At 34.9% G+C, this 14243-nt stretch overlaps 1 protein-coding gene across 2 annotated transcripts in view; it reads left to right on the top strand.

The window, feature by feature from the left end:
- Positions 1-13922, top strand: part of SOX30 (SRY-box transcription factor 30) — a 28066-nt gene extending 14144 nt beyond the window's left edge. The window contains exon 5 of one of the 2 annotated variants that reach the window (XM_032477196.1): positions 12892-13922. In XM_032477196.1, the coding sequence (XP_032333087.1) occupies positions 12892-13273 (382 nt within the window). In that variant the 3' untranslated portion in view covers positions 13274-13922. The remainder of the gene's footprint in view (positions 1-12891) is intronic. The other variant, XM_032477197.1, reaches the window with a different exon arrangement.
- Positions 13923-14243: the final 321 nt, after the last annotated feature.

The raw sequence follows: 14243 nt of genomic DNA, 5'->3' as shown, positions 1-14243 counted from the left end.
TTTGGAGGACAGAACTTATAGTACCAAAACATGGTGGATTTAGCTATCACAGAGTACTTTCTGCTGTAACTATTTAGAAATGTTGAATTTAAATATGAACAATTTAATACCTAGGTGAAATTACAAGGAAAATAAATCCCCCTTTGTCAAACAGTTTGACCAACAAGCTGAAAACTGGTTCAGTGGTCCTGGAGGTGGTTTTCAAATTCATAAATAGTGTCAGTATTTATAAACTTGGATTTTAATTTCTATATAAGGAGAGGAAATGAGGTTGGCCCTGCTCAAGGTGAGGAGCTAAAACTAAAACCTCTCCATGAAACTAAGACCCTAGAAAGGCTTCTCAACCTTGAGAAAAGGAATAGAAGATTTTTATCACTAACCCACAGAAAGCATAATGGAAACTTGTTTTTATCCAGGGCTATATGTGGAAAAAAGTCTTCTGTTAGAAATCAAAACCCCAAATTGCACTACACACTGGTTCACAATCTGAAATCCCCCTATTCACTTGGTAAACTGAGAAATTAACACACAAATTAATTCTGGGCTGGCTTACCTGGGGCAACTGTCCTAGAGGAACGCCTCCATCATCCAGGCCACTTAGGAATTTCCAAAGAGAGAAAAATGTTATTAAAGATGAGCTTTAAAAAATTATAGAACATGAGGAAAGGATTCATTAAGATCAGAATCAGTAGATGCTACAGATTGGAAGATTAACACCCCAAGAATTAATTAAAAATCAAGAAAAGACTAAAAATCAACATTTGAAATGATTAAAGTGGACTTCTGTACCAGCCAAGATGCAATATTAGGGACTGAATATACCCTCATCTGAAATGATAAAAATCCAGACAAAATATATATTTCAAGACACTGTTTAACAGTCAATGAATATGAAGATCCCTGAGAGACAAAAAACAAATGAGATAAGCCTTGCAATCTACTCAGCTTACTGGCCTGGAAACCATGGCACAGGGAGGAGAAACACAAGCAGATCCTGGCAGAGACTCCCTGAGTTGAGAAAATGGGGCTGAGAGTGCAGTGAAACCAAGTCAGCTAGAATTCTTAGGAGGGAGTCCCATAGACAAGAAAGCTGCACAGAACAACCACTCTGGATCTTTGCACAGGTCCCCTCTTGAGTATTCAGCAGAATACTAATCACTGTATGGTTGTGAGGAAAACTGCCCAAGGCTGGTGGAAAAACTACCTGAAAGATCAGAGACAACAGTGCCCAGCACTCATAGCAGGCTGGGAATCATTCCTGTTCCCACCAACCAGATTGGAAAACCTTGATGGAGTACTGAATTCTTTGGAAGTCTTATTTTACCTAGGCCCAGACTAAAATGTTGCTATGGTTTCATCTAAAAACTCTTAAGATCAAGATGTGAAATGGCCAAACTGTTTTAAAGTAACTTAACTGCATCCAGAACAAAGCTTAAGAATATTAATACAAATAATGTGATTAAAAAGATAAATGAGAGGGAGTTCCATTTCTGGGATGGCAGCATGAGGAGCTCTGTGGACTTGCTCCTGAGCAAATAAGCATAACTGGTGAAAACTGTTTTTAAGAACCAACCACTTAAATTCTCTGGAAAGTGTCCAAAGGGCATACAGCAAATGAAGAAACATTTATTCAAGAAAATATCCTAAAACTTGGTAAACACAGCAAGAATCTATGGCACTTGAGCCATGACAAATGCCATCCCTCGCTCCCACCCTTAATTCAGCTTGATAGAAGCCCCGCTCTGGGTGGGTATGGCCAAGAAGACGGCTTTCTCTCCCCTCAGCTCCTAATCAAGGGATACAGTATTTTAGAGGGAAGAGTAGCATTTCTCACCCCTCTCCAGCTCTGAGTTAAAGAGGCTAAATTGATGGTGACTGTGACCAGGAGGTTGGGGGCTCCTTTTCTTCATCAAGCCCCTACTAACAGGATAGCCATTCAACCCTAAGGATGACAGGCAGAGAATATTATAACCCTGCGCATCCTTGCCCCAAGTTACTTGTAGAAGAATTGTTCTATACTGGGAGAGGCAAGCCAAGAAGACTAGAGAGTTTGACAAGGAGGAGAGTCAGTGCATAAGAACAGAATGCTCAGAAGCTCTCCCTCAAAGAAACTTGACTTTATCTGCCACTTTTATTCAACATTTTATTGGAGGTTTAATCCAGGACAGTTTGACATGAAAAAGAAAAAAAGTATCCACACTATAAGGGAAGAAATAAAACTATCTGTTTGCATGTTACCAATCTTGTATGTGGAAAATCCTAAGGAATCCACAAAAAAACTATTATAAATAACAAATGAATTCAGTAAGTTTGCAGGATATAAGACCAATATACAAAAAAATTGCATTTCTATACAGTAGCAATGAATAAACAGAAAATGAAATTGAAAAAACAATTCCATTTATAATAAAATTAAAATAAAAATTTTAAAAACCTTTGAATAAATTTAACAAAATAAGTTGCAAAATTTATACTCTGAACTACAAAACACTGTTCAGGTAGAATGTCACCTAGAATTGCAGAATAGGGAGATCCAAGAATCTATCCCTCCACTGAAGCAATAATTAAGCTGGCGAAACTATCAGAATCAACTTTTTTTTGAACTCTGGAATTTAATACAAAACTTAAAACAACTTGATGGGGTACTTAATGAAGATAGAAGCTGCTAAATTCTGATAAGAGACCATTGTGACATTTTTGCAACAACCATCCCTCATTTTCTAGCTCAGTGATGGCTAAGGGGTTAGTGGCCCATGTTCTTGATGTGACTTTTTGATATTAGAGGAGGAATGCAGACCTTGTTCTTAAAACATTATGGCTGTGCATTTTGACATGTCTGGCGACTTCCTTGGGAAATGGCTCAGGGGCTTGTCTTATTTTGACTCACCTACAAATTCCCTTAGGTCTAGAATGGTCTCTCAGGGAGTGTTTGTGGAAAATATTTAAAGGTAAATACTATCTACAGCTGCCTGGGTTAAGGGCAGCAAACAGGACAAGCAGTAGAAAGATGAAAAGCCTAGAAGAGACTGGGAAAGGAATTACATGGGGGGATAAGGGCTGTGAAAAGCTCCCATGTATACTGAGGAACCAGAAGAGCACACTCATATCCTGGGCTAGATGCATGTTCAGCAAAACACCTGAGAAAACCCTAAGCTTTCACCTCTGACTGATCTTAGGCTCTGCTTAAATAGGAGGTCAAGGCTAAAGAAGACTTGTAAATATCCTTGCTAAGCACTGAAAGAGTGACTTAACTCAGAACCAATCTGTAAAGACTGGGAGAATTTTGTTTTGTTTTGTTTTGGCTCTGCCTATTTAAGGAAATCTTTATAAGTCACTAGCCAATCACTAACCTAATGGAAGAGAGGCTTCAGTAACCACATATGACAAAGAATACAATCTTTACGAAAATAGTTTAGTGGAAAGTCACTAACCAGACACACAACTACAACCCAAAAGAAGTACCAATAACATACCCTGGGCAGGGGAGGAATCTGATTTCCAGAGATAACTACATTATAATTCTCAAAATATCCAGTTTTCAACCAAAAATTACTAAGCATGCAAATAAATAAGAAGGTATGGCATTCACAAGAGAAAAATTAACAGAAACCAATCCTGAGGAAGCCCAGACATTGGACTTACCAGACAAAGACTTTAAATCAACTGTCTTGAATATGCTCAGGGAGCTAAAGGAATCCATGGACAAAGAACTAATTAAAACCAGGAGAATGATTTATCCAAAAATCAGTAAAGATACAAAGATTATAGAAAAGAACCAAATAGAAATCCTGGAGCTGAAAATTAAAATAGCTGAAGTGAAAAATTCAGTAGAGGAATTCAGCAGCAGAAGAATTTGAGCAGGCAGAGGAATTGGTAAATCTGAAGATAATCAACTGAAATTATCTAGTCTGAGGAGCAGAAAGAAAAAAGAATGAAGAAAAGTTAACAGAGCCTAAGGTACCTGTAGAACACCATTACCTGTACCAACACAAGCATCATGAGAGTCCTAGAAGAGTAGAGAGAGGAAGGGGTAGAAAGAATATTTAAAGAACTAATGGCCCCAAATTTAAAGAAAGATATGAATCCAAGATTGTCAATGAACACTAAGTAGAGTAAATTCAAAGAGATACATTACAATCAAGCTGTCAAAAGCCAAAGAAGAGGAGGTAATATTGAAAGTAGCAAGAAGGAATTGACTAATCTTGTACAGGATATTCTCAATAAGGTTAACAGCCAGTTTCTCATCAGAAACTATGGAGGCCAGAAGGCAGTGGGATCACATAGTACTGAAAGAAAAGAAACCATCAACCAAGAATTCTATAATCAACAAAACTATCCTTCAAAAATGAAGGAGAAATTAAGACATTCCCAGATGAACAAAAGTAGAGGGAGTTCATTACTAGTAAACCTGCCCTACAGGAAGTGCTAAAGGGAGTACTTCAGACTGAAATAAAAAGTCACTAGAGAATAACTCAAAGCCAAACAAGGAAATAAAGAACAGTGGTAAAAGTTACTACAATAGGCAGATACAAAAGCCAGTATTATTGTATATTTGGTTAGTAACTTTTTTCTATATGACTTAAAAGGCAAATGTATAAAACAGTTATTACAAATCTGTTAATGGATGCAAAATGTATAAATATATAATTTAGGACAATAGCAATATAAATGGGGGGGTGGCAGTGTATACAGAATTTTGATATGCCAATTAAGGTAACTTAGTATCAATTCAAACTAGATTATTATAAACTTAGGATGTTAATTGTAATCTCCATGATAATCACTAAAGAAAATAACTTTAAAATATATAAGAAGGGAATGAGGGAATCAAATTAGTACACTAGAAAAATCCATTAAATGTGAAACAAGACAGTAATGAAGGGATTGAGAAAAAAATATGACGTATAGAGAGCAAATAGCAAAATGGCAGAGTAAATATTTCCTTATCAGTATTCCCTTTTTAAACTCTCTAAATAGCATAGATTGACAGAATGGATTAAAAAGGTGATCAAAATAAATCTTGTCTGCAAGAGAGTCACATTAGATCCAATGACACAGATATTCCATGCAAATAGTAACCAAAAAAGAACTGAGGTGGCTATAATATATTAAACAAAATAGACTGTATGTCAAAAATTGTTACAAGAGACAAAGACATTACATATTTATTTAAAAAGTCAATACATTAAGAAGATATAGCAGTTGTAATACATGTACAACAACAGGACCCCAAAATATATGAAGTAAAAACTGACAGAATTGAAGGGAGAAATACACAGTTATACAATAATAGTTGAAGACTTCACTACTTTATATTTTACTGAGTATAACTGACATGTAACATTGTATTAGTTTCAGGTGTACAACAAATTTTTTCTTGTAATAAGTTTTAAGATTTACTCTCCTAGAAACTTTCAAAAATACCGCACAGTATTATTAACTATAATCACTATGCTGTATGTTACACCCTGAAGACTTATTTATTTTATAAATAAGAAGTTTGTATCTTTTGACTGCCTTTATTCATTTTGCTCACTTCTTACTCCCTATCTCTGACAACCACCAAACTGTTCTTTATATCTATGAGTTGGTTTTTTGTTTTTTGTTTTGTTTTTAGATTTCACATATAAGTGAGATGATACAGTATTTGTCTTTCTTTGGCATATTTCATTTAGCATAATGTCCCCAAGGTCCATCCATGTTGTTGCACAGGCAGCATTTCCTGATATCATTGTGGTTTTGAATTGCATTTTCCTGATAATTAGTGATGTTGAGTACCTTTTCATATACCTGTTGGCCATCTGCATGTCTTCTTTGGAAAAAATGTCTTCTACCTATTTTAAAATTAGATTTTTTCTTTTGCTATTGAGTTATGTGAATTCTTCATATGTTTTGGATACTGACCTCTTATCAGATGTATGATTTGCAAATATTTTCTCCCATTTGGTAAGTTGCTTTTTCATTTTGTTGATGGTTTCCTTTGCAGTACAGAAGCTTTTTAGTTTGATGTAGTCCCACTTGTTTATTTTTGCTTTTGGTGTCAAATCCCAAAAATGATTGCAAAGATGGATATTAAGGAGCTTCCTGCCTATGTTTTCTTCTAGGAGTTTTATGGTTTTATGTCTTATGCTTAAGCCTTTAATCCATTTTGAGTTTTTTTTTGTGTACGGTATAAGATTGGGATCTAATTTCATTCTTTTGTCTGTGGCTGTTCAGTTTTTCCAGCGTCATTAATTGAAGATACTGTCCTTTCCCCATTGTCTATTTTTGGCTCCTTTTTCAAAAACTAATTAGCCATATATGCATGGGTTTATTTCTAGTTTTATTTTCTGTTCCATTGATCTATCTGTTTTTAATGCCAATACCATACTGTTTTGATTACTATAGTTTTGCAATATATTTTGAAATCAGATCATGTTATGCCTCCAGCCTTGTCCTTCTTCCTCAAGATTGCTATTTGTGTCTTTTGTGGTTCCACTTAAAATTGAGGATTGTTTATTCTATTTCTGTGAAAAGTGCCATTGGATTTTGATACATATTTCATTGAACTTGCAGAATGCTTTGGGTAATATGAACATTTTAACAATTATTATTTCTTCCGTGAGTACAGAATATCTTTTCATTTATGTTTGTTTTCTTCAATTTCTTTCATCGATGTCTTACAGTTTTCAGTGTACAAATCTTTCACCTCTTTGGTTAAATTTATTGCTAGGTATTTTATTCTTATTGATGCAGTTGTAAATTGAATTGTTTTTCTTAATTTCTTTTTCTGACAATTTGTTGTTAGTGTATAAAGATCCAGCTGATTTTTGCACATTGATTTTGTGTCCTAAAACTTTACTGAGTTCATTGGTTAAGTCTAACTTTTTGTTGTTGTTGATTTTTTAGGTTTTTCTAGGTATATATCATATCATCTGAAAATGGAGACAGTTTTCCTTCTTTCTTTACAATTTGGATGCCTTGTATTTCTTTTACTTGCCTGATTGCTCTGACTAAGACTTCCAACACTATGTTGAATAAAAGTGGCAAGAGTGGGCACTCTTGTCTTGTTCTTGATCTTAGAAGGAAAGCTTTAAATTTTTAACTATTGAGTATGATGTTAGCTTTGAATATTTTAAGTAATGAGCAAAAGATCATCCATCCAAAAATGGATGAAGAACAAAAGAGAAGTAGAAGACTGTACAACAATACACACCAACTAGATCTAACAGACGTATACAGTCTCCACCCAACAATAGAATATAGATTCTTCTCAAGTGAAAATGGTATATTCTGTAAGATAGACCATATGTTAGGTCACAAAACGAGTCCCACAATTTTTTTTAAAGATTGAAATCATACAAATTTTCTTCTCCAACCATGATGGAATGAAAGTAGTAATCAAAAGTCAACAGAAGGAAGGAAATAATAAAGATCAGAGGAGAAATAAATAAAATAGAGATTTAAAAAAAATAGAAAAAATCAATCAAACCAAAAGCTGTTTTTTTGAAAGAGTAAATAACATCAACAAACCTCTGGCCAAACTCACAAAGAAGAAAAAAGAGCACAAATAAGCAAAATAAGAAAGGAAAATGGAGAAATTACAACAAATAACATAGAAAAATAGAATATCATACAAGAATATTATGAAAAACTATATGGAACCAAAATGGGTAACCTAGAGGAGATGGACAAGTTTCTGGAAACATACAGTCCACCAAGACTGAACCAAGAAGAAACTGACCACTTGAACAAACCGATCACTAGAAATGAAATTGAATTAGCAATTAAAAAAACTCCCTACAAATAAAAGTCCAGGACTGGATGGCTTCACTGGGAATTCTACCAAACATACAAAGAAGAACTCATACCAGTCCTTCTCAAACTCTTCCAGAAGATAGAAAAGGAGGGCATACTCCCAAACTCATTCTATGAAGCCACCATCACCCTGATACCAAAACCAGGCAAAGACACCACCAAAAAAGAGAATTACAGACCAATATCACTGATGAACACAGAAGCAAAAATCCTCAACAAAATAGTAGCAAACAGAATCTAACAACACATAAAAAAGATCATACACCATGATCAAGTTGGATTCATCCCAGGGACACAAGGATGGTTCAACATATGCAAATCAGCGTGATATATACCACATATACAAGAGAAAGGGCAAAAATCACATGATCACCTCAATATATGCAGAAGCATTTGATAAAATTCAACATCCATTTATGACAAAAACTCTCACCAAGGTGGGCATAGACAGAACATATCTCAACATCATAAAAGCTATATATGACAAACCTATGGCCAGCATAGTACTCAACAGTGAAGAACTCAAAAGCTTCCCACTAAAATCTGGGACAAGACAAGGTTGCCCACTATCACCACTCCTGTTCAACACAGTCTTGGAAGTCCTAGCCACAGCAATCAGGCAAGAGAGAGAAATCAAAGGGATCCAAATTGGAAAAGAAGAGGTAAAAGTGTCACTATATGCAGATGACATGATACTATATATAGAAAGCCTATATATAGGTCCACACAAAAACTACTTGAAATAATCGAATTCAGCAAGGTAGCAGGTTACAAGATTAACGTTCAAAAATCAGTTGCATTTCTCTACACTAACGATGAATCAACAGAAAAAGAAAGTATAGTAATCAATAACAAAGAAAAACTGGAAAATTCACAAATATTGGAAATTAAACAACACACTCTTAAACAATCAATGGGTCAAATAAGACACTGCAAGGAAAATTAGAAAATACTTTGAGGTGATTGAAAATGAAAATACAACATACTGAAACTTAAAAGAATTATATAGCAAAAGCAGTGCTGATAGAGAAATACAAAGCTGCGCTACATTTAAAAAGAAAGGTCTCAGGTCAACAACCTAACTTTATACCTTAAGGAGCTAGAAAAAGAAGAGAAAATAAACCCAAATCTAAAAGAAGGAAGATAATAATGAAGATTAGAGTAGAGATAAATTAAAGAGTAGAAAAACAATATAGAGTTTAATGAAATTGAGAAAACAAAATCAACAAAAGTTGTCTTTTTGAAAAGATCCACATCACTGATGAACCTTTATTGCTAAGCTGACTAAGCAGAAAAAGAGAAGATATAAATTACTAAAATCAGACATGAAATTGGGTACATTCCTCTGATCTTATGTAAAGAAAAATAATTAAAGAATAATATCAATGAATAATTGTATACCGACAAGTTAGGTAACCTAAATGAAATGGACAAATACATGAATTACCAAAACTGCCTCAAGAATAAGTAAGAAATTTGAACAGATATATATCAAAAGATTGAATCAATAATTAAAAACCTCCCAAGAAAGAAAAACCATGGACTTCATTGGTGAATGTTACCCAATATTTAAAGAATTAACACCAATCCTTCTCAAACTCTTCCAAAATATATGAGAGAATACTTCTAAGGCCAGCATTACTCTGTTACCAAAGCTAGAAAAAAAGATATCACAAGAAAGAAGATTACAGACCCACATATCTTAACAACTATCGATGTAAATTTTACTGAACAAAATGCTAGTAAACTGAATCCAGCAGCATATTAAAAGGATTACACACCAAGACCAAGTGGGATTTACCCCAAGAATGTAAGTGTGGTTCAACATCTGAAAATCAATCCGTGTAATATACTTCATTAAAAGGATGAAGGAACAAAACCACTAGATCATCTCAATTGATGCCAAAAATGCATTTGATAAAATCTAACACGTTTTCATGATAAAAATCAATTTCTGATTTCAAAACTTACTCAGCAAACTAAGAATAGGAGAGAACTTCCTCAATATGATGAAAGGCATTTATCAAAAACCCAAAGTTAACTTCACACTCAATGATGAAGGACCGAACCAAAAGCTTTCCCGCTAAGATTGGGAATAAGATAAGGATGTCTGCTTTCATCACTGCTGTTCAACATTGTACTAGAAGCTCTGGCCAGAGCAGTTAGGCAAGAAAATAAAAGACATCCAATTACTTCTTTTCACACATGATCCTATATATAGAAGCTCCTGAAGAATCCACAAAAAAGAAAATTTATTAGAGCTAATGAGTAAATTCAGCAAAGATGCGGGTATAAGATCAATATACAGAATTCACTTGTATTTCTATACAATAGCAATAAGCAATCCAAAAAGGAAATTGAGAAGACAATTCTTTTTACAATAGCACCAAAAAGAGTAAAATGCTTAGGAATAAATCTAACCAAGGAGGTGCAAGACTTGTAAACCGAAAACTATAAAACATAGCTGAAATAAAGAAGACCTAAATAAATGGAAAGGTATTCGTGTTCATGCATTGGAAGACTTAATATCATCAAGATGGCAACACTTCCCTAAGCGATTTACAGAATCAATAATAATCCCTTTCAAAATCTCAATGGCTTTTTTGCAGAAATGGAAAAGTTGATTCTAAAATTTACATGAAATTGTAAGTGACCTGGAATAGTTAAAACAATCTTGAAAAAGGAAAACAAAGTTTGAGGACTCAAAATTCTTGATTTCAAACTTAACTAAAAAGCAAACTTGTATAAAACAATGTGGTATCAAAAGAATGAAGAGACAAGCCGCAGACTGGAAGAAAATATTTTCAAGAGATGTATCTGATGAAAGACTGTTATCCAAATATATAAAGAACTCTTAGAACTCAAAAATAAGAAAACGAACAACCTGATTAAAAATGGACAAAAGACCTGAACAGACGCCTCACCAGAGAATATAGACAGATGACAATTAAGCATATGAAAAGATGCTCCACATCTTATTGGGGAATTGCAAATTTAAACAACAATGGATACCAGGACACACCTGTCAGAATTGCTTTTCTCAGTACACCATGATGCTTCTGTAGTTAGTCATTTTCATCCATATAACCTTTTAAGATTATTCTTGTTGTTACTGATCTTTTTGTTCTCTGGATATCACACTAACTTGTTTTTACCACACCCATGTAGCCATGTGATGTTTGCATTATAGCACACTTTAGCACATATCAAGTATATACTACCTGGGTTTTAGATTTGTTTTAATTAAATTCTCCACCAAGCCTTGTATAATATCTTGCCTACATTGAGTCCTGAAGAAAGTCAGTAGGTGAATTGTTTCTAGCTGAAGAGAAGGCTTTATGGAGGAGGTAGATTTGAGCACCCCCTTGAAGTATCTGTGGAATTCATTGGATGGAGAAAACTGAAAGTGGAAGAGCTACGGAGCAAAGCCATAGTAGCTACAAGTACAATGGATTCAGGATGTATGCATTAAATTTAAAATGCCTGAATGAGGATGTGGTGGTAGGAATGGAAAGCTGCAACATTTCAGAAACTATGCCTTATGTTTGTGATATTGAACATGAGCAAGGTCCCCAGCTCCTGGAGGTTTGGAAGTGGAACACCAACCACTGACGAAACTCTGTATTTCTAAACAGTTTGAGATGATAGTCTGTTATGTCAATCATACCTGTATTTTTTAAGAGAAGAAAACAAAGTTGACCTTTAAAAAAAAAAGTGAGAGCATGAAATGAAACACCCAACTTGACAATGGAATACTATTCAGCCATAAAAACTGACAACATAATGCCATTTGCAGCAACATGGATGCTCCTGGAGAATGTCATTCTAAGTGAAGTAAGCCAGAAAGAGAAGGAAAAATACCGTATGAGATCGCTCACATGTGGAATCTAAAAAACCAAAACCAAAAACCAAAGCATAAATACAAAACAGAAATAGACTCATAGACATAGAATACAAACTTGTGGTTGCCAAGGGGGCAGGGGGGTGGGAAGGAGTAGACAGGATTTCAAAGTTGCAGAATAGATACACAAGATTATACTGTATAGCACAGGGAAATATACACAAGATCCTGTGGTAACTCACAGAGAAAAAAATGTGACAATGAATATATGTATGTTCACGTATAACTGAAAAATTGTGCTCTACACTGGAATTTGACACAACATTGTAAAATGATTATAAATCAATAAAAAATGTTAAAAAAAAAAAAAAAAGAAAGAAAGAAACACCCAACTTGTCTTGGGTTTTGCTAATGAGTGGTTGTTATGTTTATGGTTGTTATCTGTCACTAGGTGGAGTCCATGAGTCTAGGGAACTTTTAGTTGGAGTTTTCTATATACCTCTTCCTGTTATTCCTGTTCTGTGCCTTTGAAAGAGAGTAGTACTGTTTTTTTAAAAATTGGCAAATGGATTTGAATGGCAGAATTTTTAGATTTCCCTTAAAAGAAAAACCATTAGTTTGTAAAATAGCAAAATAATAGTTTCCATTCTTCACATTCCCACCGTCCAAATTTTTTTTTTTGGAAAATATCTCTAAAACGGCATTTTAATATCAGTTCTAAATCTTTCTAGTAGTAAGAATGTTTTTAATTTAATTTATTATTCAATGTGAATTTAAAAACTAAGTTGTTATCCTCTGTTTGAGTGCCCTCTCCAGCTCCAAGAGCTCTTGATTTCAACCCAGTTAAAAGTTTCCCCCATGAGTTTCATTTCAAGGACCAGTGAGAACAATTGTTGCACTGCTTCCTAAGTGTCAATTTTCAGCATGGCATAACACTTGCCTGCATTCTAAAACCTTACATGGCGTAAGGCATCCTGAGAGAAAGGCCCAGATAAATAATTTTTATCAAGGCTGCCAAAAACAGAAGCCTGAGGCTGGTCATAGATAGTAGTTACAAGCTCACTTGGCCATTTATTCTATCTTGGGACTAGGCAGTAGTAAAAGTCCAGATGGATACATGAAGTGGTGGCAGCAAGTTATCTTGGGAACTGTCTAGGCCCCAAAGAGGATGCACTTAAACTTGCTCAGTTAGTCTATATGCAAGGCAGCGTGCAGGCGAGGTGTCTAATCCCTCTTTTGTCTCTCTGCTACAGCACATGCCCTTATAGTCGGCCTCCCTTTGACTATGGAAATTTTCCAAGTGCAGTGCCAGAATGTCTTGGTTATTATGAAGACAGGTACCAAAAACACGAGGCTATGTTTTCAGCTTTAAATAGAGACTACCCATTTAGAGACTACCCAGAAGACCGCGCGCACAGCGAAGGTTCTCGGAGTTGTGAGAGCATGGACGGGACCTCTTACTATAACAGTCACAGCCACAGTGGGGGAGAACACTTAAATCCCGTGCCTCAGCTGGACATTGGCGCCTTGGAAAACGTCTTCACAGCCCTAGCATCCACCCCCTCTAGCATCCAGCAAGTCAATGTCACTGACAGTGATGAGGAGGAAGAAGAAAAAGTACTCAGGAATTTATAATCCTAAAACAAATACGCACAGAAAATAAACACTTCTTAAAATATATTCTGGGTCGGTTGGTGTGAGAGAAAAAGCCTAGAATGCTTTGCTGAGAGTTTTCAGCCATGGTCTGAGGAGTCAAAACCAAATGCAGTTTATACCTTCATCAGGCTTTGATTAGTGAAACTGCAGTCCTGATGTGTCTTCGTAGGAATATTTAAGATACGAAGTGGTTTATTTTTCTGGCTGAAATTTGCATCAACATATATTATCATTACCTTATCTTGGAATATGAAAATATCAAATCCTCACAATTATACGTGAGGGGAACGGGAGTATATAAGCTGGTGTAAGTGTGATTTGTATTTTTCTCATGATACATTTATTTATTTTTCTTATATAATTTTGTGTTTGGTGTTTATGTAATATTTATGGATGTTTCAGTTTTTATGTAACATTTTGAAAATATTTTGATAACTTTTAGTAGTGAATTGGGACTCAAGTTACTAAATTTAATTTACACTAATAACCAATTACAAGTTGCAAATGTGTTTAATGGCACCTGAGTAACTCCTCTAGCTAAATTAATAATTTCTGTTCCTAAACATTTTCATCACCATTTTTGGATATCTTTTTCCATTTGGTACTTGTTGTTTTACTTTTGTTATAATTTAAATAAACATAGAGAAAATTGTTCTTGTTGGATGTTTTGTTTGGGGGATAGAAATAAGCAAAATGAGTATTTGTGAGGATGGTTTCCACACCACATGCAGATATTTATTTTTACATAATAGTCTCTAAAATTGTACAGATCCTATTAGCGTACCTGAAACTTAAAACTGTATCAACAAAGGTGGTGTGCGCGTATTCTGATGCCATTTCCAAACTCTCCACACATGTGTGCCTATGACTTAAACACTCCCCTAAATGGAAGAGTTCCTCCACATTTGGTTCAAACAGCTGTCTTCAAAACCATGGAGTTCATTTAAGC

The sequence above is a fragment of the Camelus ferus genome, chromosome 3 (assembly GCF_009834535.1).
Source record: "Camelus ferus isolate YT-003-E chromosome 3, BCGSAC_Cfer_1.0, whole genome shotgun sequence".
In the NCBI taxonomy this organism is placed as follows: Eukaryota; Metazoa; Chordata; class Mammalia; order Artiodactyla; family Camelidae; genus Camelus; species Camelus ferus.
Note: the sequence above shows the minus strand (reverse complement) of the source record. Positions and strands in the feature narration are given on the sequence as shown.